Genomic DNA, 25,495 nt, shown 5'->3' with positions numbered 1-25,495 from the left:
TTAAAATCCAAACCTCCCCATGACTGTATTTGGGAAAAATGACATTATGGAGGGAATTGAGGTTAAGTGGGGTCATAACGGTGGGTCCCCAATCCAACAGGATTAGTGCCCTTATTGGAAGAGTGATGACCTCTCTCTCTCCCCCCCCCTCTCTATATTTCTCCTTCTCAGGACACAGGGAGAAGGCAGTTATCTGCTGGCTAGAAAGAGACAACACTGGAACTCTACCCACTGACAACTTGATATCATCTTTCTATGGGAAAATGTATTACTGTGGAGGGCCATCTTGAAACCCAAGGCCTTGAAGCCTCCTCCCCACTTCTCTGCGAGGTGGTGACATCTCTGCGAGGTGTCACCAGCTTCAGGGGGAAAGAAAGTTCCAATTGTTTCTAAGGAGGCTGAGTGGTGTGAGCAATGAGCTGGAACCTCTGGCTCTTTCTGGCCTGTGTCTTTCTAAGCTGAGTGGGGAAAATGGCCTTTCTCAGTGAAAAGCTTCGGTCGTACAAGTGACACCCTTAGATTAGTGTTAAGTTCAAAGGTAATGAACACTGTCACTGTAAAGTGAGAAGGACTGAGACTGAGTTGTCATGAACACATCAAATGTTGACATCCTTTTTTTGGGCAGTACTGGATATTGAACTCAGAACCTTGAGCTTGCTAGACAGTTGTTCTAACACCTGATTCATGCCTCCAGTCCACAAACAAGGTTGTCTAAGAGAATAAAAGAACCATAAACATGGCGGCCCCTTCCCTTGCCACAGCTATGAAATTACTGTCTTTCACAGTATCTATTCTTCCGGGCACTGGTGTTTGAGAACACTGGTGTTTGAGCCAGTAGAGGTTAGGTTAATGAGATTTTTCTCCAGTTACTTGATGTCCTATTTCTAAGACATGGTGTAGCTTAACCCACCCAGGGACCACATATGGTCCACGAAACCTGCCCTGCTTCTCTCCAAGGTCACAGCATACTCTTGCAGACCCTCAGCCCAAAGATGCCAAGGAATGGAGGCATGTCACCTGACCCCTACCCCAGGATCTCAGTCTGCCCCTGAATCTCCTCCTGAGGACGCTGGGGACAGACTGAGATGGGGAACGGGACGGAGGGCAAGAAGAAGCCCTCCATCGTCAGAGGGTAAAGTGGAGGTGTTTCCAGGGGTCTCAGCGATGGAATTCTGGTTAGCCCAACTCAGTGTCCTCTCCTCTCAGGTCTGTATTTGTGTTGTCTTGTTTCTCCCTCTTTTCCCTGCCCTACCTCTCTGGGGCTCCTGAGCTTCTAGGACTAGGGAATCAGGTAACATATTTTTTTTCCTGTTACTTTGGAGTCCACAATCTTACTAGATCTAGGTCCTTTACCTCTTTCTCATAGTGTAGCAACCTGACAGACGGGGAGACAAGTGACCAGGTGTGGACTTGTTAGACGGTATCTGCAAAGGGCATGCTTGCCCCAGAAAAGTGTGCTTTAGTGGACAAGGGCTCTAGGTAGCCAGGATGTAGCCAGTTGGAGAAAAGATAAAGGGAGAACGCTATCTAGTTCTTGGCAACTAGGTCCAGCTCCTCCAGAGCCATAAGCTTCCCCCAGGTGCCTGGTCCCTTGCTCACCTCACATTGGCCAGAGGGCCTGCGCTCTCAAAGTTGTCTCTGAGGTCAGGCCCATCCCCGGAGGACTTGCGGGAGTCGGCATAGGATGATACACTGTTGAACCGGACTTTGTAGCTCCTGCCCGAAGGAACCAACAGGAGAATCTATGAGCTCTGACTTGGAATGCCAGACCCAGGCCAATACCCACTGCGGATTTTCAAGTTCCTAGTCTTGGTTCTAGTACCTTCTCTTGGATATTGAGTAAACTCTTACCACTCATCTGGCCTCTTTAAGAATGTTTCAACTTCCCATGCCACCCACAAAACCAGGCCACTGCTCCAGGCTTTCCCAGGAACCTGACAGGAAACTTGAGACCCAGACATTTAAAGTGATTCCATCAGTAAGAAGGCTGAATCAGACTTGACCATGAGACCACCCTTGACCATGAGATGCTCTCTTGCTTCTCAGATATTAATGTGTGTAAGGTTTGCCCTCCTATCTTGTTAAAAAGAAGGTTTTAGTCTGAGGCAAGACCTGGAAATCAACGCTGGTACTGGGCTTGAACACATGACCTGAGCACTGTCCTTTAGCTTTCTTTTTGTGCTCAAAGTTGGTGCTCTACCACTTGAACTACAGCTCCACTTCCAGATTTTTGCTTGGTTAACTGGAGAGTCTTATGGACTTTCCCTGCGCAGGATGAAAGATCTCGGTTTCCTGAATAACTAGGATTATAGGCATAAGCCACCAGTGCCTAGCTAGATACTGAATTTTTTTTGTTCTTTGTTTTTCCTTAAAAGGTTTGCAAGGGGAAGGGAGATGTCTGGACAGCACTGTCAGCAGGAGATGCTCAGGAACACTGAGACTTCAGAAGGCAAAACCATACAATACAAACACACACCAGCAGCCCAGCTTTCTTTGGAAAGTGCTAAGTTTTGTTTCCAGACAAGGCAAAACCAAACCAAAACAACAAAACTCCCAACACCCAGCCAATAAACAAAAGACTCCCCCCCAACTCAAGATAAAAACCAACACACAAATGAGAGGGAGAGAGAGACAGAGAGACAGAGAGAGGGAGGGAGAAAGAGAGAGAGAGAGAGGGAGGGAGGGAGGGAGAAAGGGAGGGAGAGAGGGAGAGAGAGAGGCAGCAAACAGATTGTGCATGCTGGCTGCAGGGTTTCTAGGCTGGTGATTGGTTCTTCAGAGTTTTTGCTCCAGCGTCAGGAAGGTTCTAAATATATGTACGTGTATTTTCTGCCTCAAAAATAGTCTCACGTTGAGTCACTTCTCCAAATAAGTCATCGCCACATAGCGGGGGCGGCTGTGTGGCTGGAGTGGGAGGCATGGCGGAGGGGAGCGCGGTAAAAATAACAGCACGTGTATTGGGACTCTGAGACTCGAGGTTTCTCAACAAGATTGTTTTCTTGTCACTGTCCCTTCATCTTCTGCAAAGGCCCTGGGGTGGGCAGATAGATGTCAAAAGAGACCAAGGTGCACCAAGGTCAAGCTCCAGGCCCACAGAGGTCAAGCTCCAGGTTGTAGAGTTAGCGGCACACAGTGTGGGTTAGAGCCCAAGTCTCCTGGAGACCCGGATGTAGCCAAGCATGCTCCGGCCTGCGCATGCACGCATGCGTTCTGGTGCGTGCGCTCAAGTATGCGCACACGTGGGCCCGGGCGCGCGCACGCGCACACACAGGGCTGGGCAGGCGCATGCGCACCACTCTTGCTACCTGTGCTGGCTGTCTCGAGCTGCAGCCAGGCCGTGCACCGCAGAGTCCCCCGAGGGGAGGGAAGGCCCTTTACGGGGAAAGAAACGCAAGGGTTCCGGGTACCTAGAGGGGAGAACGGATGGCGCCCATCTCTCCCTGAAATAGGGGTGAAGGCCGCCCCGGAGGGAGAGCGGTGGGGAGAGTGAGGAGAATCTTCTAGAAGGAGGGCTGAGCGGTGATCATCTTTTCCCGGGGGATCTGATCTAAGTGGCTTTGCAACTTATGCGGGCTACAAAGGAAACCAGGTGATTTTCGGCACCAGGCGCCCGCAGTGGGCTTCAGTGCGCATGTGCAGGCGCACCCCTTCCTGGATGCCGCTTCCGTGCGCATGTGCAGGACCTGCCCTTCCTGATGCGGCTTCAGCGCGCAGGCGCAGGACCTCCCCTTCCCTGCGGGGGAGGCCCGGATGTTCCCGCCTTCAATGCTCTTGGTTTCTAAGAGCGGTTCCTCCATCATGGCGTTCTTCCCGAGTGAGGCTTTATTGCTCTCTGGCGGTTCTGGGCTCTGAGCTCTCCCACCAAGCCATGCCTCCGCCCTTCTCCTGCCTTTGCACTGGTGGTGAGATGTGGGTCTGGCTGTCACCCCATGCCTGGATCCCACCCTCTTCCTTTAGGCTTCTGGGATGGCAGGTGGATGCCATTGCATTCAGTTGTGTAGTTGAGAAGGGGTCTCCTGAACTCAAACCATGATGCTCAACTCTCAGTCTCCCAAGTAGACAGGATTACAGGTGTAAGCTACCCTGTCCAGCCAAGAGGTATCTTACTCATCTTTTGACCTTAGTCTCCTCCACAATTGCAACACTCCTCTGAGTATTAGACAGAAAAGCCCTAAGGAGAATATCCAATAGACTGAGTCCCTGACTCCCACTCAGAACTGAAAGGTGAATTTTAGGTATGAAAAGATGATTGTCTGTGGCCCCCAAGAGGTGTCATGGGACATGAGAGGGGTCATTCACTTACTTCCTTTCCTCCTGCACAGAGTTGGGGTGCCTCATTTCCATCAACGCACAGCCAAATTTCTGGAGATTAAAAACAGATGAAGGAAATGTGAAGCATGTGTTACTAAAGCTGGGAGTGTTGGACACAGGGTCTGAGGTTCTAGCTGGTAAAAGAGGAGCCTGCTGCCTGGGAGCTGGATGTCTGTGATGGTCAGGGGCTCTGATGGGCAGCAATATTTTAGGTACAGTAGCAGGCTAGTTGTTTTAAGGGACTACGCCTACAAACACTTAAGGGTCCCAGCTATAGTCCCTTCTCCCTACAGGAAGAACCCCACCCAGGATCGAACAGGGGGACCCCATCTCACCTCCCCATTCTCAGGGGGGTCCCCATTGCCGAAGGTGCTGGTCACCACCAGGACCAAAGCTTCATGCTCCAGATGCACGATGTCATACTCCTCCATGGACATCACCTGGGGGAGTGGGCACAGCATGGGGTGGGAGAGAGGAGGTGTGTGTGTGGGGGGGGTGGTGATGAGGAGACAAGAGGGAGGAAAACCCTGAGGAGTATGGCTCTGATCTAAGAGAGTGGGTCACACACACACACACACACACACACACACACACACACACACACTGGACACAAGGTCTTACTAGGTATCCCTGGCTGCCTTTGAACTGAAGATCTTCCTCCCTCAGCCTCCTGAGTGCTGGGATTACAAGCATGTACCACAGAGCCCAGCAGGAGAGCAGACCTTGATAGAGGCCCTGAGGCTTTAAAAGACCACGTGATCCTGGAGTCTTCCTAACCCTCTTTAGGCAGGGAGTGATCTGGGTGAGTCTGCCCACCCCTGGCTCAGCCTCATCTCTAATCCTGTGTGCAGTACTATGGTGGAGCATCTGACTCTCTGAAGTCTGAGATACCAGCTGTGGGAAAGATCACGGCTTCTTGTCTTTTGTAGGGCCTTAGAAAGTCCAGGCTCCTGAGATGCTTCATGAAGACAAGTAATCCACAGTCAGAAACGGGTGAGAAATGTTTATCCGTGGCTCCCTTGGGAGATTGTCAATCATGTTCATGGATTAAAGGCTTTGATAAATTCTGAAGCAATGGATCCTCCAAGTTCTATTTCATGCCAAATTTCCCAAACCAATCTCAGCTTTGTCACAGATGCCCTAATATTGTGTTTTAGAGATGCGATTTCATTTGCCGATTTCTGGGGGGGATTGTGGCTCACGGTGCCCTGAAATGTACGCAGATGTACACAAGTGGATGGGCATTTCAGGGGGCCTCAGTCTGTAACTAGAGGGCTTTTCTCTGTTGACTTTCCCCTCTTTCTTGCCCCATCTTATTTACTACAAGGGGCTGGGATGGCACTGCCCCTACCCACCTTGGCATCAAAAGCGTGTTTGAAGATCTCACACAAGGTCTTGGCATAGGCCTGGGATTTTCCAGTCTCGGTGGCATACAGGATGGTCGCTTTCACCCTCTTGGCCATCGCCTGCCCCATGAGCTTGGCTGAGAACTTGACGGCTCTGCAGAGAAAACAGAAGAGACAGATGACTCCAGAACCGAGTGCGAGCATATTGATGTTTGATGTACCGCATCCTGCCCCCGAGTTCAGCCACCAGACACCAAACAGGCACTAAATAAATATCCAACAAGAGACATTATAAGGCAGGGTGATGGCGGCTCACTCAGGAGGCTGTGATCTGAGGATCGTGGTTCGAAGCCAGGCTGGGTAGGAAAGTCCCTGAGACTCTTATTTCTAATTCATCACCAAAAAAAGCAGGAAGTAGAGCTGTGGCTCTAGTAGAGCTGTGGCTCTAGCCTTGAGCACACACATCCACACAAAAGCTCAGGGACAGTGCTCAGGCCCTGAGTTCAAGCCCTAGGATTGGCACCAAAAAAAGAAAAGAAAAAAGAAAGACATTAGGAAGTTGAATCGATGCTTCCACCCATGCTTTTTCTAGGGGGGAGGGGTCAGTGTCAAGGGCAGCCTCTCTGTAGTTAGAGGACCCTCATCCCCCCAGCCAGCATCCTTCCTGTTTCTGGTAGGGAGCAGACAGCCCAGAAGAGCCAGGATAACGCTACCTGGGCTCCAGTGAGTCCAACTCCTTCCTCACTCAGAAGCTCTCTGCAGACAGAATTGCTAATTATCTCCCACCTGGGGCTTATTGGTGGTAAATTTATTGTTTTTTGTTTTGTTTTTTTTTAGAATTGGGGAAAACCACCCACGTTGCAGGAAGGCTGGAAAGGGGGGCAGAGAAAGGAGTAAAAGGTGCCTGGAGGCTTCCCTTGGAAGAATGTGAGCATAAAAACGCATCTATAATTAACTCCCATTGTTCCCAACGCAAATGTAATCGTGCAATTAACGGTTAGATTCCCCTCTCCCTTTTTTCCTGGAGACATGGAACTGAACCAAAGATTGTCCTCACTAATATTTGGGATCCTCTCTCTGGGGAGAGATGCTCCGTGTGTGTGTGTGTGTGTGTATGTGTGTGTGTGTGTGTGTGTGTGATGCTCCTGGGCTGTGTGTGTGTGTGGACCCTGTGTCACTGGGAGATGTGAGGACCGGCGTCTGTCCAGCCTCCTTTGCCGGGACTCCCCGTGTGGGTCCCTCCCCACTCACTCAGCCAGCTTCTTGAAGCCAATGGCGCGCCGCTTCGTGGGGGTCCCGTTGGTGCCTTTCCAGACGTGGGTGTTCCACGGGTCGGGCTGGCGAGAGAAGAGAGGGCTGGTTACGGCCATGAGAGGAGGTGGCCCCTGCTGGGATGCTCGGGAATCCCCGGAGTTGGGCCAGAGGCTCCCCGACCTCCACAGGCAGGGCTTCAGCACAGGTGTCTGAGCACAGTGACTGCTGTAATGTCCCTGCATTGTCCCCCAGCCACGTCCTGTCTTCTTATTTCCTTCTGGGGCCATGTGCTTGCAGGTTCAATCACTTGAACCACGCTCCCAGCCTTTTGGGGCTTTCGTTACTTTGAGAATAGAGTCTCCTCCCCCTCTTTATTTTTTTTTTTTGGCCTGCAACCTCCGATGGAGGCCTCTCTCCTATCTGGGGTGACAGCTAAGTGCCACCGCGTCCAGCTTTTCTCGATTGAGCTGGTGTTTTGCATAGCTTTTTGTGTAGGCTGGCTCTGAACCCCCGCCACGTTCCTGATCTCCACCCCCAGAGTAGCTGGGATTACAGGCGTGAGCTACCATGCTTGGCTCCAGACTCTGTTCCTGACCCCTCATGTAGTCTCTCTCAGTCTTTCAGCAGCATGGGAGCTCCGTACCCTGGGGGCCACGCACCCCACATCGTTCTCAGCACGTGCACACCCGAGTGCTGGCCTGACAGCCCAGGCCCAGGTGTGAGAGGCCCAGCAGATGGTGGGGAACTTGCTATGGAGAGAGGTGTGGTGGAGGGAACCACCTGGTACTCGAAGGCCGGGGTGAGCCGGTAGTTGAGCATCTCCTGGTGGAAGACAGGGGTGATGCTGCCGGACATGGGGGGCACAATCCACACCCAGTCGGCCGGGCAGCCGCCCCGGCAGCGGTACTCGTTCTCCATGTGTTTGATGAAGGACTCGGTGGCAGAGTGGTGGTCCACGATGGTCACTTTGTCGCTCTGGGACAGAGAAGGGACCAGGGCTCAGCAGGGAAGAGACTAAAGCAGCACCTCCCCAAGCCAGTCCCGGAGGTGACTCGAACCACTGTCTCTTTTCTCTGCACCGCTTTTTCCATCTTTCTCCTGATTCCCAGGAGCACGTCTCTGTGTGGGGCTCTGTCTTTAGCACTTTCTAGCACCTTCCTCCCTACCACCCCGCTTTTTGTTTTTTGCTGGTATTCAGATCCTTGCACTCACTCAACTTTGTTTGCTTATGGCTGGCACTCTACTACCTGAGTCACACCTCCAGCCCAGCCTTTTTTTTGCTGATTATGTTGGAGATGGAGCATTGTGGACTTTCCTTCCCATGCTGGCCTGGAACTAAGATTGTCTTGACCTTTGCTTCCTGATTACAGGGGCTGGTAAGCCACTCTACCTGACTTATGTCACTATTTAGTGTGAGTAAAAGTGCTTTCAGAAGTGTCATGATTGAAGCCAGGTGCTGGAGACTCTCACCTGTCATCCTAGCTACTCAGGAGGCTGAGATCTGAGGATCACGATTTGAAGCCACTCTGGGAAGGAATGTCTGTGAAACTCTTATCTCCAATAAGCTACTCAAAGCCAGAAGTAGAGCTGTAGTTCAAGTGGCAGAATGCTAGCCTTGAGCAACAAAGCTCAAGGACAGTGCCCAGTCCCTGAGTTCAAGCCCCAAGACTGGCACCCAAATGAGAAAAACAACAACAAAAAAGCACGCATGGTTTAGATCGTAGCCGTCGGGGCCATTCTCACAGAATACCATGTAGCATAGCAGGGAAGGGTGTCCAGGGTTTTGTGCAGAAGGACAATGCTCCCTCCTCACAACTCTAGAGAGAGGTAGACAGCAAGTCACAGCCCCTCTCCCATCTCTGCATCCAGTGGCTTCTACCCTGGACCCAGAGGACAGAGAGGCAGCAGATAGGCCAAGGGCCCAGCTGGTGGATGGAGGACCCTAGGGAAGGCAGTTTTGATACCTAGGCTTCTCAGCCCCCTGCCCAGGGCCTGGGAGGTTCCCAGTGACCTGTGAGGCCTGACCTTGACCGTGGCCTTGAGGCGGCCCTAGGCTACCTGGAAGCTGTACAGCACGGCGATGTTGATCTCCACCAGTGCCTGGTCCTTCCACAGGGAGGATGTCTTCCTCATGTCCAAGTTCATCTTCTTGGCTACTTCCTGAAAGGAAGAGGTGGGGGAGATGGCCACTCAGCCTGCATCTATCTGGATTTCAGACTGAAGAGAGACAGGGCTGGGGTCAGTCATTCAAAGCTAGCTCTCCAGCTTTTTTTTGGGGGGGTAGTTCACTGGAGACGTGAGTCTCATGGACATTCCTGCCTGGGCTGGTTTTGAACCAGGATCCTCAGATCTCAGCCTCCTGAGCTAGGATGACAGGTATGAATGACGAGGCCCGGCTTCTCTGGAGGGTTTTAAACAGAGGGATGGAACTCGGAGGGGTCTGAAGAGCAATTTGTCCTTCTACCCCACCCATGGTCCCCAGCAGCCATTGCTTGGAATCTAGCCCATGGTCCCTGTGCTCATGGAAACTCCTAGGGGACTCTTATCTGACAGAGGGGGAAACTGAGGCCTAGAGCGGTGTCTGGTCTCATGCAGAGCCTATAGAGCTGGCCGGCCTTGGAGGCCGGAGGCAGAGGGACGCTGCCCGTTCAAGATTCAGGATCTGCTTCCTTCACCAGCTGACGCCTTTGGCCAAATTAACTTGGGGGGGACGGAGTGGGGAAACAATGTGACATTTAGGTTTGGGCTGAGGCGTGGGTGTCAAGTGTGGGAGGCCCAGCGGCGAAGTCCTTAATTAAAGCCTGATTTCTCCTTCCTCTGTCAAGGCCAGTCACCCTGGCGGGGACCCAGGTCTCATTACGGGGGTTTCTTAGGACTGAGGAAATTGGTTCCCAGCTCCAGCTGTCAACATGCATCCACCATGGCAGCTGGGACTGGAAGGCCGGGGTGGAGGAGGGTCTCATTTAAGCTACTCAGTGACAACTGTTTGCAAGTGACACATATGCTGAGATCAGAGAGCGGACTTCCTAATTCATTCTCGCCGGCCCAAGCTGTCTGCTCTGCCTGGGCGACACATTGGAAAGCAAATGCTTTGCTTCTGCCTTACATACATAAATACGCGGCAGACTTGTGTTTACGACAGTGAGAGCGAATAGCCGTTCTCCCGGGACGGCAGCATTTTGATGAAAAGAATAAAAATTAAGAGCGTTCACCAAACAAAACAAACTTCTGAAGCCAGGTGCCAGTGGCTCATGTCTGTTAATCCCAGCTATTCGGGAGGCTGAGATCTGAGGATAAAGGTTTGGGCAGGAAAATCTGCGAGACTCTTACCTTCAATTAACCAGCAAAAAGCCAGGATGGAGCTGTGGCTCAAAGTGGTAGAGCAGCAGCCTTGATTTAAAAAAAAAAAAAAAGCAAAGGGGCTGGGCACTGGTAGCTCACACCTATAATCCTAGCTACTCAGGAGGCTGAGATCTGGGGATCACAGATGGAAGCCAAGCCAGGCAGAAAAAAACCTTGTGAGACTCTTCTCTCCAATAAACTACTAAAAACAAAACACTCCCTCTACCCCAAACCAAAGCCTCCAAAACAGAAGTGGTGCCGTGGCTCAAGTGGTAGAGCACTAGCCTTGAGCACAAAAAGGCTTAGGGACATTACCCAGGCCCTGAGTTCAAACCCCAGGACTGGCATTTCAACACAAGTTCTTAAGCCAGGGCATGTGTGCTTGCCATGGTGATCACCAAGGAAATCTGCTGATGCCTCTGGAACTTTCCAGAAGCTTCCCCAGGATTGTCAGCGGGAGGTGGCCTAGCAGTGGCCTGGGCCTCCTGCCTCCCTCTTCCTGACCTCCAGGATGTTGTAGCGTGAGTTGTCGCAGTAGTCCCGCACGCCGATCTCTGTGCCCATGTACCAGCCACTGAAGGGGCAGGCGCTGAACTCCAGGCCCCCGATCTCCAGCAGCATGTTGGACACGGCCGGGAGCCCATACCACTTGAGGCCCAGGTCCTTGAACCAGTCAAACCTGCCGAGAGCAAGAAGGCCCAGCCGGTTACGGTGGGGCCTCCCAAGCAGACCCAGGCCCGCACCACCTCATCTCGGGGCGTTCACATGACAGGTCCCCAGGGAGACCGACTGGGTGTGAACCGGACTCCTGGCGCCCAGCTTTAGCCCCGTGGAATCCCAGGTCCTGCTGCTGGGGCTGGAGAATATGCACAGTGACACAGATTCTACACAGGGATGCTTGGGCCCACAAAATGGGGCCTGGGGCTGCCACGAGTCTGCTAAACCCACTCACTCTCCTACAACTCAAGAGTGCATTTCTACCGTACCCCAGGGCCTTTGCACAGGTAGGGCTTTCTTCCTGGGAGTCTTCCACCCTTCCTTCCTTCCTTCCTTCCTTCCTTCCTTCCTTCCTTCCTTCCTTCCTTCCTTTTTTCTTCCCTCCCTCCCTCCCTCCCTCTTTCTTTCTTTCTCTCTCTTTCTTTTGTTCTTTTGTTTTTCTTTCTTTCCTTCTTTCTTCCTTTCTTTCCATTCTTTCTTTCTTTTCCTTCCCTCCCTTCCTCCTCCCTCCCTCTCTCCCTTCCTTCCTTCCTTCCTCCTTCCCTTCCTCCCTCCCTTCCTTCCTTCCTTTTATCCTTCCTTCCCTTCTTCCATGTTTCCATCTATCTATCCTTCTCACCTAGCACATTGCTCACTCAAGAAACTTGTCCCTGGTACCCAGCTGGGTCCAAGTAAAGTTCTTGTTCCCAGGTACCGTATTTCCTTTGCAACACTTTCTTTGAATTCATTGTTGAGGTTGGGAGTCTAAGATCTCGTCCTCTCTGAGAAGGAAAAACTACAGAGGCCGAGACCAAGTGAGCCCCAAAGCTGGTACAACGCTGCTGGGAAGGGACAGACAAACTGTACTGAAAGAGCTAAGAGAGAAACGCGCAAAGGCCAAGTTCCATCCAGAAGAACGGTGGGCCTCAGCTTATTAAGTAACGTCAGAAGTGAGTGTAATATTTAGGGGTCCCCAGCAGACTCAGTACGTCAAGGTCATTATGTGTGTCTGTGAGATTGTAAATTAGTGCCATGTGTTTTGAAAAGCAAAAGTTATTGCAATATATATATATATATATATATATATATACACACACATACACACACATATATAAATATAAATATATGAGATAAATTCAGTATCAAAATTTGCCACAGGGTCCCGTCCTGCTGGGTGTGACCCCTCTTTCTCTTCTCATCCTGGTCTCCATCCTGAGCAGGATCTTGTTTTTATTTAAAATGTTCTCAAATGGCTCATTATACATCTTAAAAAACATATTTAAAATACACTGCGATTACACACACGTTTATTTTGGTGGTGGTCCTGGACTTGAACTCAGGGCCTTTGTGCTACCCCTTAGCTTTTTACTCAAGGCTAGCACTCCACACCTCTCCTCCTGGCTTTTTGGTGGTTCACGGAAGAGCTAAGGGTCTCACAGGCTTTCCTGCCTGGGCTGGCTTCGAACCACGATCCTCAGATCTCAGCCTCCGGCATAGCTGGGATTATAGGCTGAGCCACGGGTGCCTGGCACATATTGCTTATCTTATTGTTGAGTTTTCTGCTTGTTGCTGTAGTGTTTTATATCTTTGCTCTCTACCTCAATTTTGTATCTGAGGCGAAAGCCTCGCTGTGGCACGAACCCAATTGCCTGTTGGCTGGGAGGGGAGGGCACAGATTCCCTTGAACTCGATCCACACGGGGTTCTTAGAGTTTCCTGTGGCCGCTTCCACTGCAGGCCCACTGGGCTCTTCCACTCCAACCCCAGGGCTGGGCAAAGGGTGGGTGCTGCCCTGGGGTTGCTCAGGGGCCAGAGAGCCTGGCCAGGGCTGATACCCCACCCGCCCCCGCCCTGCAGACCCCCCCACCATGCCAGCCCCTCTTACTTGGGGTGCCGGATGGGCACCTCCAGCACCAGCTCCGGGGGGATCTGGAAGAGCTCGGGGTCGTTGCCGTCCGCCTGCAGCAGCAGCGGCAGGACGTCGAAGCGGCCCCTCGGGGGCTTCCAGCCCTGCTGGATGCAGATCTGTAGAGAGACACCAGTCTCATCACGGCCCGGACCCCTCGCTCCCAACACCAGGGTCTCAGGGGCCTGGGATGCCAGTCCCTGGAGGCCGCTCCCCCCCCACCCCTCCTTCCTTCACCACTGAACTGTAACTTCTATCGTGTGGGTCTAGGGATCGGACTGAGGGCCTTGTGCTGGCCAGGGCTCCGTCACTCAGAGATGCCCTCAGCCCCTTTGCTTTTAGTCCGATAGTATTTCACACTCCCCTGACACCGGCCTTGGACTTTGATCCTCCTATCTCCACCTCCGGAGTAGCTGGGATTACAGGTGGGAGCGATACACTGAGCCCAATGTAGACATCTTCAATAATGAATTTCAAATTCACAAATACACTTTGTATGAATGTTACCTTATTGATATTAAAATTGAAAAGGCATGAAACATATTGCTATCAATATGTTCTCATACATTTGATATTACAACTAAATAGGTAACATATTCATCTAAAATGTATCAAATATATATATCACATCATAATGAAATGCATTCAATTTCAACATTAATTTGTTAATGATAACTTTTTTTTTCATCATCAACTAGGTCCTGAACTTAGGTCAGAGTGATTTTCTTTAGCTTTTTCACTCACAGCTGGTGCTCTACCACTTAAGCCACAGCTCCACTTCTGATTTTTGTTTCGCTGGATAATTGGAGACAAGTCTCATGGACTTTGCTGCTCAGGTTGACTTCAAATCTTCCCCCAACCCCCAGTAGACCAAGATTCAAACTTGGTATCTTATGTTTTTGCTCATTGGCTGGTGCTCTACCACCTGAGCCACACTTCCAACCCCTAGCTTCAACTCTTGATTCTCAGATCTCAGCCTCCTGAGTAGCTGGGATTATAGGCGTGAGCCACCGCGCCTGGCTTCATAGTCATTTCAGCATGTAACTGGTATGCGTCTTCTCCCACTGTTGATGGGGAGAGATGGGGAGTGTTTTTGTCTAAGGTCCATCTCGGTTTGCCCTGACCACTGATAGACACCTGTGGCTGAGCACTGCCCCATGGGTCAGCACAGGGGTTGAGGGGGACTCGGGAAGGAGGAGGGATTATGTGTGGCTGCTTCTTGGGGCTGCGTGGGTGGAGACGGGGACACTGAACCCGGGGCTCAGGCGTGGCCTGGCCTGGCCTGTACGTTCTTCTAACAGCCGGGCAAGGTCAGCCAAGTACTGGGGTTAGCGCTCAGCCAAGTGGAACAGGAAGTCTGGCTCGGGAGACTGCACAGGTGCAGCGTGGTCGTCCTGGTTACCAGCCCTCCCGGGGCAATCAGATTGCAGTAAGAAAAGCCACATGCAAATGAAGTGGCAGCAGGGAGGGCCCCACAGGGGTACAGGGTAGAGCCCAGGGCTCCAGACAGGGCGAGCAGGGGTGGGGCGTCACTGAAGGTTGTCTGTGGGGTCTGGGCCAGGGCATGCGAGTTGGGCACACTGGCCAATTCTAGCCTTTCATTTATGCATTTGATGGCCTTTGAGAGCCCAGTGGGCACCGGGGAGCCTCTGGGATGGTAGTTTCCAGCTGGAGGATGGGGGGGGGGAGGCAAGGGCCTGAGCATGACCAAATGTCCCAGGAGAGGGGATCTCCAGCAGCTGACGGGGTCGGGCGCCCGCTCGCACCTCTGTGAACTGCACGTTGGCCGGGTCCCCCAGCGTGGAGCCATCGGGCTGCTTGTAGCCTGCGTAGCGGATGAGCTGCGAGTTCCACACCCGGAAGTCATGCTTGCCATCCGTCCGCTGGGGGAATATGGTGATGGCCGACCTGCAAGGGCGTGGGGGCGGGGGAGGACAGAAGGGTGGACACAGGTGTCAGGGCAGGGCTGGCAGGCGCTGCCCAGGCCAACAGCTGCCTGAAGCTCCAGGCGGACCGAACAGGTGCCAAGGCTTGTTCCCAGGGCACCTGGAATCCCACCGCTGTTAGAAGGGCAGCGGCCTCCTGGCAGGTAGCGGGTGCGGATTCTGGGCTGGCCTTCATCACCACCTGACTTCTGCCTCCTGCGGAGCTGGGGTTCCAGGCGGGAACCACCAGACCCGGCCCAGGGGAGTCCTTCGTGCAGTGATCCATCTCCAGGGAAAGCTCAGACCCTCAATCTCTTCAATCACTCTCAGGGGATTCTAGCCCCAGCCTTCCCACCCATCATCCCTCACTTGAGACAGGAAAAAAAAACCTCGCAATAAACCTGCAGGCGTCCCATGCTTCCCTTCTCTTTGCCAACCCCAACTCTGCACCACAGCTCAGCCCCTCCAGGTCCCTAGAGCCTTACCCGCACCCCGTGAGGGAACTCTTTGTCTATTGCAAAATTCATTTCAGTGATGGGCACAGTTGGTTTCTTTTGGGGGTGGGTAGAGGGACCTTGTTAGATAAAGCTTGCCCTTGCTCACTGCACTGAACTTCACAGATTTACCACAAAAAAAAGAAATCAACTTGCATTTAAACATACGAGGGGAAAACTGTAGCTGTCCAGGCGCTGCCCGTATGGGCCGTGCTTGTGAAGCCTGGGGCCTGCTCTTAATAAATTGTCTACTGCCGCTCTTGTGGGCCAAGATCACAGTTCAGAGCCAGCCCAGGCAGGTACATCTACAAGACCCTTATCCCCAATTAGCCAGCAAAAAGCTGAAAGTGGAGCTGTGGTTCAAGTAGTAGAGCACCAGCCTTGAGTGAAAAAGACAAGCCAGAGCATATGACCCTGAGTTTAAGCCCCAGTACTGGCACATGTGCACACACGTGTGCGCACGTGCACACACACACACACAGAACAGAATTACACACCACAAGCGGAGTGACATTTCCTTTCTGAGCAGGAACTGAGAGCGATGGGGGACAGAATACTTGGCTGCCATTCTTCTCCTCTGCCCCCTGAGCACCATCTCCCCGAAGGGCGGGCAGATGCTCTATGAACCTTCTGTCTTCTGCCTTCACTTTAGCCTGCCATCCTCTTAAGTATAATCCACCTCTACATAAGAGTACGTGACGTGAGGTTTAAAACCTAGATAAAAGTCAGCCAAATTCCTTCCTTCCTTCCCTTCCTTCCTTCCTTCCTTCCTTCCTTCCTTCCTTCCTTCCTTCCTTCCTTCCTTCCTTCCTTCCTTCCTTCCTCCTTGGTACAGTTTGATTTCAAGGCTTCATGCTGGTACCCTCCTCCCCACCACCACCTTTCTTTTGGTCTTCATTTGCTCTTCAGATAGGGTCTCATGGCCAGCCTCAAACTGAGATCCTCCTACCTGTGTCTCCCACATAGATGGGACCACAGACATGAACGACTATGTCAAGCTTACTGGCTGAAATGGGGTCTTGGCTGTTTGTCTGGGTTCGCCTGAAACTGCAGTCCTTCTGATCTCTTCCTCTTGAGCTGCTGGGATTTCAGGAGTGAGCTCCTGCACCTGGACGAGTATTTTCTTTAATAGGTCTGATGAAGACGCCACACAAGATAATTGAGCTAAAGGATGGTCTAGGTCTGGTGATCCTCTCCCCTCCTGTCACTGCTCACAGAACATTCTGGAAATCATGGGAATCACGCATAAAGTTTGGGGCTTCACCATGGCAAGATGCTACTCCATGTGGAGAGGATATGCTAGAAAGTTCTTTGCTGATCAGGGTAAAGAGACCCAAATAATTTCCCACCCAGGCCCATCCGTACTGGTGGGTACACTGGGGTTAGCAAACAGGGTCCAAGAAAGTGGAAGTCCAATGCAAATGAGCCCAATACAAATGAGCCACTTCAGGTAACCTGGCATGAGGGATCATGGGAATATCTCTGAAGCTCCCAAGAAGGAGCTGGTACTCAAGCTAGGAGCATACACTGGCAAGCCAGACAGGCACAAGTGGTCAGCTGTGTGCGGGGCTTCCAGCCCAGCCCAGCCCGGTGGGGAGGCTCACTCACACCTCAGCAGCTCTGTTCTTTCTATGCATACAAGAGGAGTCAAGGCCAGGCACATGAAGGCACGGTGCCCAGGCAGCAGGAGGAGACATTGCTTTGTAAAGCGGGAGAGGAGGAGGCAGCTCCGGGCAACAGAGCTGGGCTCAGAAAAGCAGGTCATCACTGGCAGTGGGATTTTCCTTTTCCTTGGAATACAAAAGACTTCCTCTTGCCTGCCCCGTGGGTGGTGAAGTATAGTAAACATGATGTGTGTGTGTGTGTGTGTGTGTGTGTGTGTGTGTGTGTGTATGTGTGTAGCTTGAACTCAGAGCCTGGGCACTGTCCCTTTGCTTTTCTGCTCAAGTCTAGCACTCTAATAACTTGAGCCACAGCTCTACTTCTAGCTTTTTTAGCGATTAATTAGAAGTAGAGTCTCAAGGACCTTCCTGTTGGGGCTGGCTTTGAACTGCAATTCTCAGGTCTCAGCCTCCAGAGTAGCTCGAATTACAGGCAGGAGCCACTAGCACCAGCCCATTGCTGTAGATTCACAGACGCCCTGGGAGTCTTGCTCCTCTCAGAAAAGTGACAGTGGTGTGGAATACCAAGATCCCTGTCCTGGGGTGGCCCAAGTTAGGGGCACCTCCCTGCAGCTCCATGAGCCAAGACTCCATGCTACATGGATGCTAGCCCCCACCCCAGCCCGCCCCCTCCCCGCAGGTGAGCTCACCTGAGGTTGCCTTTGTTGGTGGCGTACTTAATGTGGTTGCAGATGTAGTTGAACATCCCGTGAGCTGTAGTGCAGTCTCGAGCATCGAACACCTGGAAGAGATGAATGAGGAGAATGATGGCCGCCTCCCCTCCCTCTCCCCCTGCCCTCTTCCCCACCAGGGCCCCAGTGCACGGCCCCCTGGGCCTCCTCCCCTCTCCCCCCCAGCTCCAGCCTCATTTGAACAGTGAGCACCTCATTATTGAGGCTCAGGCTGGACTTGCGACTTTCTGCTTTGTCTGTGCTGATCACCAGAGCCAATCAAAGCAGAAAGAGTCCCTTAAAAGTAGGCATGGAGTGAAAAATATTTTTAAAAAGGATAGGAGAATAAAGGAGGGAGTTCTAATGAGCTGGCTATATTTTCTATTAGGTAATTAGGAATTTTAGGGATTAGAAACAAAACAAGCAAGCAGATGCTGGTGGCTCACACCTATAATTCTAGCTACTCAGAAGGATCGCAGTTCAAAGCCAATCTGGGCAAGAAAGTCCATGAGACTCAGGAAAAGCCAGATGTGGGGTTGTGGCTCAAGTGGTAGAGACCTAGCCTTGAGCACAAAGAAACTTGGGGACAGCACCCAAGCTCTGAGTTCAAGCCCCAGGACTGGCAAACAAACAAAGTGATTCTAATAATGAATCGACCTATAACATTAAAGTATTTCCTAGTATAAAATTAATGTCTCAGGGGAAGAGGTAGAGAGATAAAGGAGCAAAGAGAGCAAAGGTGAAGACAAGAGGTCGTGGGAGGGTCTGGAGTAGACGGGAGGATGAAAAGCCCACCCAAGAGATAACACACGTTTCATTGAACAAAAACCCAGTAGGGGCTGAGTGAGACGTAACTGTGGCCAGGCTTCAGCCATGATCTCAGAACCTGCCCACCCCCCTCGCCTCCCCAACCTGAGCCCCTTACCATAGAGAGGTCCCTGCAGGAGCACCAGGGTGTAACTACCCATGCTATGTCATCATGGCCACAGGGGAAAGGATCTACACTTGTCGGAGCTCCACAGGCTCCCCCTCTCTCATCCCCTCCCCATCGCATTCCCATGTGTTCCCACCCGTCCCCCACCCCAGCCCCTCACCTGCAGCTTGGACCATTGGATCCTGCCCACACAGCGGGCCGCGTTCCGCCAGGCGTGTTTGGCCCCATAGATGAGCTCCGTGTCCTTGAGCTGGTAGGTGCTGGTGCTTTTGATCTCTTTGCTCACCTCCTCCAGCCTGTCCATGTGAGCTTTGGAACCAAACCTGAGTGGGAGGGGAACAGGTAGACATAACCCCACTGCTTTGCTTTGGAAGAGTCCCTACCCCCCTTTCTTGGTCTTCCCCCCCCCAGGCAAAAAAAAAAGGCCCATGAGCTAAATAAGGCTGTTGGTACCATTGGGAGGGGGTGGCCCTTTAAGGAATGAGGTCTAGAGGGAGGAAGTTAGGTCATTGGAGGGGCGTGGCTGAAGGCCCCCTCCTCCCCTCTGCTTCCTAGCTTCCATGATGTGAGCAGCTTCCTTCACTACCCAAACAACCATGGATGGATGGAAACCTCTCAGGCCGTGAACCACAATCAACCTTCTCCTCCCGTGAAGTTGATCCCCTGCCGTGTTTATTCTGTCTCAGCCACGGAGACTAATAGAGCATTTGCTCTACCATAAAGTTGAGTTTGGTGCAGGGGAGGAGATCTTACAGGAGGCCAGAGGCTCTCCAAGTTCCGTGTTGACTTCTGTATGCATCCACGGACTGGAGTGAAAAGCGGGCACCCTGCACTCAAAGGCTCATAACTTTCTGGTGCTGTGTGTCTGATAAAACAGCTGAGTGGTGAGTGAGGTTAACAGGGAGAGCCAGGTCTCGTACACAAGGGGCAGTTCGTTTGTCCCTTGGGTAGGAAGGGGGCTCAGGGTTGCCAGATCTTGTTCAAGAGAAACTGGAGATCTGATTTTATTTTCCCCCTCTGGCCCTGGAGCTTGAACTCTAGGCCTGGGTGCTGTCTCTGAGCTTTTGTGCTCAAGGCTAATGCCACCGCCATACTTCTGGCTGTGTGTGTGTGTGTGGGGGGGGGTTAATTAGAGATAAGAATCTCATGGACTTTCCTGCCCAGGCTGGATTCAAACTGTGATCCTCAGATCTTAGTCTCCTGAGTAGCTAGGATTACAGACTTGAGCCATCAGCATCTGGCTGAGATGTGGATGTGATTTTTTTTTTAAGTTTTATATGTTGGCTATGCATTCGATCTTAGAAAGCTAAGCCATTTCTATGAAACATTTTAGGCTTCTAAGAAGGTCCCAAGCACCCTGTCTCCAGCCTGTGGAGCAGTATTCTAGCTCCTTGGGGATGATGACCCCTCTGTAGCCCACTATCCCCAGAAACAGATGCTGTCTTGTTTCCTTTTTCTTTTTGTGTTGTTGTTAGAGGTATTCAAGATTGAACTCAGGACCCTGCATTTTAACACTTGAGCCACGCTCTTTTCTAGCCCTTTTATTGGTATTTCTGTTTTTGAAACAGGGCCTCTCCAAACTTTTCCCAGGCTGGCCTTGAACTTGCAATCCTCCTGTCTCAGCCTCCAAAGATGCTGGAATTCCAGGCATGTGCCAACATGCCCAGCTTAGACTGTCATGTTTTCCTACTATAAACCATGTGTCGGTGAACATGTCTTCTCACAGATGCCTTCTTGGGAAATGGTCTGAATATTGCTCTAGCTGTGACTGTGTTTGAAATGTCAGGGATGTGAAGCCAAATAAGAGCCCTTTGGGCTGGCTGGCCCTTGGGCTGCAGCGTCCCATCCCTGTGTAGGACAGAGACCTTAAGCCCAGGCCTGGGTTTAGTGTCTGCAAACGTGGCACTGAGATCTTTGGTCCCTCACTAGTGAACCCCAAGCTCCCCAGAGAACCAGAAACACTTACCTTTTAATGGATGAATAATACTGATCGATGAACTCTTTGGCGAGGGGGAAGAGCTGGTCCTTGGGGCGGACATCTTCAGGCTTCCTGGTGTGCTGCGTGGGCAGCATGATGGAGCCCATGCAGATGTGTTCTGTGCACCCCGTTTCCTGGAAGCCAAGAAAGAAATGGGCTGGTGCTTGGCTTCACCCAAGCCCAGCAGGTGGATTGAGCTGCACACTAGAGCCTGATGCCCCGGGCTGAGCTGACCTGGTCTCTTCATTCCAAGGAAGAATGGAGCTAATGGCCAGCCCTGGATGGCCCGTGGATGTGACCACAAGCCAAGGGAAGGAGCAATCATGTGGATGTTAAAGCTCCTAGGGAGTTTGCACATATCAGTGAGGGACCCTGGGACTAAGAACGGGAATCAAGGGTAACCACATTTCCGAATATCTTTTCAGTCCAGGTTGATCAAAAGGGAACACACGGAGAGGCTTCTGGCACTCATTTGAACACATTTACGGTTGACAAAATGGTCCCAATCCTTCTTCTGCCTATAGTCTGACTGAGTGTCCAGCATCTCACACCAGTAGGTGCAGCCCCTCTCCTTGCTCTTGAGATCGGGGCTGATTTTGATCCCTAGCAGGTGGTAGGCCTAGGTCTGAGCCTAAACCTTAAAAGAGGTTCTGCCAACTGGTACGAGGAGCCACCACTCAGAGCGGAGTTACCCCAGCTGGGGCGGTTCTAGAGCAAAGCCTGCGGTTAGCTGTGCCCTCAGATGACTGTGGGTACTTGAGATATAGCCATGAGATCAACTGCTTCGGTCCACACATACACACACAGAACCCTCTGGCTAAATGCACTGACTTTTTGAAAAAAAGAGTAAGAAATAGTAGGCATTTCCAGCTGCTGCATTTGGGGCCCGTTTGTTACTCAGCCATGGCTAACAGATACAACATTCCTCCAAGACGCTCCCACCCCCAAAGTTGAAAAAAAAACACTGAAATTTTCAACCCAAATTGAAAGCAGTACTGGTGCATGGACAAGAATTGAGAGGCTACCCTGCACAACCAAGGCTGGATTTGGTTAGTGCCCATCCTTGGGGCTCTGAGAAGCAGAGAAAGCGCTCAGAGCTGCCAGGTTCCCGGAGACCCTGTTTGGATACACAAGACAAAAATCTAGGGATTAAGTGAGTCAGCATCTGTTTGGTTATCCACCAGGGATGAACTTCTGCCCAGGGATGTTTGGTGAGGCCTGGGGCCTTTGGGATGGTCTCAGCAGGGGTGGGGTACGGACGTGTGGATGGAGAGTGCCAAGATGGAGCCCAACTGGGCCCTGCCCTGCCCTGCCAGCTACTCACCAGCGTGCTTTTAAGGTGGAGGGTGTCTGTGAGGACCACATCCGTCTCCCAGTTCTTCACCTTCAGGAAGCGGGGGCCCTTGGAGGGGCTGCCGTTCTTGGTGGGAGACTGTTTGCCAGAGGTGGGGGGCTGGAGAAGAGGAGAGAGCAGAGCATCAGGCAGGGCCTGGCGGGGATGGGAAAGTGTTCCCCACCGCCATGGGGCAGCTTTGCTGTTTCTGGTGTTTGCGGAAGCCCCGACTGTCTGGACCCCAGAGATGGAGCCAGGTAGGGGGTTTCTGGAAGCAGGAGAAAAGGAATTTCTTCGAGATCTAGGACAGTGTCTGGCACAGCAAAGTGTGGACTCAGCAGACTTGTTGAGTGAATGGAGGCGCTGGTAACTAAGCAGAGAGGATAACACAAGTGCAAAAACCCCACCACAGGTGGGCCCTGGTCCTGCTTCTCATCCCCTGTTCTGCCCTTCACATTAGCCTTCTAAGTAGCTCTTGAATCCAGCACCCTTCTCCATCTCTCCCAGCTAGCACCCTGGCCAAGCCACCACCATCCTTGAGTTGGAACGTTAGCTGTTCTTTATTACCATGTACTCAACACCAAGCACCCAGTAGTACTTAGCATTACATACTACTTAGTTCCAGTACTGTTGTTATACTATGCTATAAGTATAGCTACCAATATGACCCCCCATAAGGCTGGAAGTTTATGTTGTAAACGTGTAGTATTTTGGGGGCTGGTGTGTTTGGGAGGTGTTAGGGGTCATGACAAGGGGGCCTCATGATGGATTAGTGGTTCAGGTGAGGCCAGACCTAGTAAATATGATGATAGCCATGTGATGTGCCCCGCCTTGCCATGTGATGGCTTGGTATCACACAGCACCACGTTCTTCACATCCCAGACTCTGGGAGCACGTGTCTCAGAAACCCTGACAGCACCAGCAAACGGACCTGGACAGTATCCTGAGACCACACTGGGCAGCCAGAGGAGGAAGAGGGGAGCGCGGTGTTCCCTTTCTACCCCGCCAGACCCCAGGGTGTCTCGCTTGTGCCTCTGAATGTACGTGGAGAGGAACAGCACCTCCCCCCCTCTGCTGAAGACCTGGACAGATATCTTACTTCTTTTTTGGTCAGTTGTGGGGCTTGAACTCAGGGCTTGGGTGCTGTCCTTGAGCTCCTTCTTTTGCTCAAGGTGAGCATTCTACCACTTGAGTTACAGTGCCACTTCTGGTTTTCTGGTGGTTCATTGGAGATAGGAGTCTCACAGACTTCCCTGACTGGACTGGCTTTGAACCCCCATCCTCAGATCTCAGCCTCCTGAGTAAGTAGGATGACAGGCGTGAGCCACCAGCGCCCGGCAACATCTTCCTTCTTCAGCGCTCTGCGTCTCCTCTCCCTCGTCTCCCAGCAGACCTGCAGCTTAGGGCCTCGCCTCTGCGCTAATCTCTGATAGCCCCGACAAACTGCGTCTTGGAGGAACAAATGCCGCCTTGCCCCTGAGACTGGGTGTCACGCAGCCAGTCTAGCAGCTCTCCAGGCCTCCCACACCGATGGCCCCGGGAACCAAGAAGCAGCCAGAACGCAGAGGGGGAGGACAGACGTGATGTCTCTAGGGTGTGGGAAGGCAGACGGGGTGCGGGGGGGGGAGGGGAGGCAGTGTGGGGCATGGCTGGTGGGGCAGCAGCCGCCAGCTCTCCCTGCTTGGATGGGCGCAGGGGGAGGGACACGACAGAAGAGGCCATCTGTTCTGGTTCCAGATGTGCACCGGGCGGTGGCTGAGAGCCCAGTGATTGGCGGTCGGGGGAGCCCGCACCACCCTCCTCTCCCTGCCCCAGCGCAGGGCGGGCACACTTGAAACCGGGCTGTTGCACTTGAAGCGTTGACGTTTTAATTAGCCAGCAGTGGCGCTGGGTGACTCAGGAGGGGCATGCGAGGGGACTAATATAGCAGACGGGGCCCTGTGTGCGGGGTGTAAAAGACTTGGCCAAGTGGAGGGCCCAAGGGCTCCCCTCAAACACAGATCAGCAGCACGGGGAGGCGGGGGAGGTCTTGGGAAAGGGGTGCAAGTGAGCCATGGCTGTGTGTGTGTCCTTTCTGGGCTCTGTGTCTGCAGGAGGGCGGGGAGACAGCAGCTTCCCCAAAGTGGGAGCTGCAAGGGGCCTCCCTAAGATGGCTTCTAAATTTGCAGGAGCAGCTGTGGCCTGTGGGCTTTGGTTCTCAGAGTCTTTGGAACAGATGAAGGAGCTTGTCACCTCTGAATACGAGAGGCCCTGAGGCCTCTTTCAGGACCTGGACCGCATGGCCTTCTCCCTCCTCCCCTTCCTCTCCACGTAAGAACATAGCAGGAAGGAGGGCCGTCACTGTACTGTGCTGTCACCTGGGTCTCTGGCTATGCGCACTGCCTTCCGGTTGCTTCAGTGGCCCTGTCAGAGCTCCCCGGGCCCCGGGCCTGCATGGACTCACGCAGTCCAAATGAAGCTGGAATCTGCAGTCTCAGCTCAGGACTCTGGTCTTGACATGGAGGAGAGCAGAGAAGCCCAAGCTGCTGAGCTGAGAGGGGCCCCCATCGGAGCTAGGTGTGGGGAATACAGATTACTCCTTTCCACACCCCACAACAAGCCCACCCTGAACGGAAATTACCCAAAGTTGAAGGGCTGGGTCCAAAAGCTCCTGCCTGTCATCCCAACTCCTTGAGAGGCGGAGGTTGAGAGTTCAAGGACAGCCTGATAAAGTGTGGGAGACTCTTTCTCAATCAATAAGCCAGGTATAGTGGCATACTCCTGTCACTCCAGCTACTCAGAAGGCATAGGTAAAAGAATCATAGTACAAGTTGGTCCTGAGCAAAAAAATGAGAGCCTATCTTTAAAAAAAAAATGGCATCAAGCACAAAAGGGCTGGAGGTATGTGGCTCAGGTGATAGAGAGTCTCTCTAGCAAGTGGCAGGTCACGAGTTCAAATCCCAGCATGGCCAAGAAAAAAAAAAAGCAAAGGCAAAGCAAAGCAAAGACCTAAGTTGAAAATTCATGGAGTGGCTCTACGGTCTGACCCAGGAGCACCCTAGCTAGCTGAGCAGCCGGGTACAGGAGTATTGGTTGTTTCCTTGGAGATCATGGGGCTGACAGGAAGAACTGAGTGCCCTGCTGTGTGCCACAAGTGTGATTTCTACCAAATCGCACGGCTTCGGCGTCATTGGAAAGTCCGGTCCTGAGCCACGTGAACACGATCGCAGAACTGTGGGAGGACGGCGGGTACAGAGCCGGAGAGGAGGAGAGGCCACAATGGCAGGACTGGGAGAAGATGGGGGTTGGGGTGGAAGAGGAGTCAATGAGAGCCTTGGGGTGTGAGGGAGAAGGAGAAAGAGAAGTCAGGGTGGACTGGGGGTGGGGGTTCTGGTGTCAAAGCCTCTGGAAGGTTCTGGAAGGTTCTAGAAGGTGGCAAGCCTCTTAGCTGATGTTGGGAAGGAGAGGACGATAGACCCTCAGCACCAGAGCCTGGAAGCCATGGAAACGGGCTGGGCACCTGCCTTCGTAACAGTAGCTGTCATTGTCACCATTGTCACCATCACAATCATAATCTCCCAGCGAAGCCAGCCGAGAGCCCTGGTGAGGGCAGTTGACTGTTTGGGGGTTGCTATGGGCTGAACGATGCCCTCCTCTAAGTCACAG

General features: G+C 52.4%; 1 protein-coding gene across 1 annotated transcript in view; it reads right to left on the bottom strand.

Moving 5' to 3' along the window:
- The window catches only part of Nos1 (nitric oxide synthase 1 (neuronal)), a 63,758-nt gene that overhangs the window by 19,994 nt on the left and 18,269 nt on the right, over nt 1-25,495 (bottom strand). The window contains exons 3-16 of the mRNA XM_013014319.1: nt 21,842-21,970; nt 20,506-20,651; nt 18,700-18,862; nt 17,585-17,676; nt 14,621-14,762; nt 12,834-12,973; nt 10,758-10,932; nt 8,970-9,071; nt 7,692-7,886; nt 6,909-6,994; nt 5,667-5,811; nt 4,647-4,751; nt 4,304-4,362; nt 1,600-1,716 (exon numbers count right to left, since the gene is read on the bottom strand). Coding sequence (XP_012869773.1) covers nt 1,600-1,716; nt 4,304-4,362; nt 4,647-4,751; nt 5,667-5,811; nt 6,909-6,994; nt 7,692-7,886; nt 8,970-9,071; nt 10,758-10,932; nt 12,834-12,973; nt 14,621-14,762; nt 17,585-17,676; nt 18,700-18,862; nt 20,506-20,651; nt 21,842-21,970 — 1,796 coding nt within the window. The remainder of the gene's footprint in view (nt 1-1,599; nt 1,717-4,303; nt 4,363-4,646; nt 4,752-5,666; nt 5,812-6,908; nt 6,995-7,691; nt 7,887-8,969; nt 9,072-10,757; nt 10,933-12,833; nt 12,974-14,620; nt 14,763-17,584; nt 17,677-18,699; nt 18,863-20,505; nt 20,652-21,841; nt 21,971-25,495) is intronic.

The sequence above is a fragment of the Dipodomys ordii genome, unplaced genomic scaffold, assembly GCF_000151885.1.
Source record: "Dipodomys ordii isolate 6190 unplaced genomic scaffold, Dord_2.0 Scaffold23, whole genome shotgun sequence".
Classification (NCBI taxonomy): domain Eukaryota; kingdom Metazoa; phylum Chordata; class Mammalia; order Rodentia; family Heteromyidae; genus Dipodomys; species Dipodomys ordii.
This window is presented reverse-complemented; position numbering and strand designations above follow the sequence as displayed.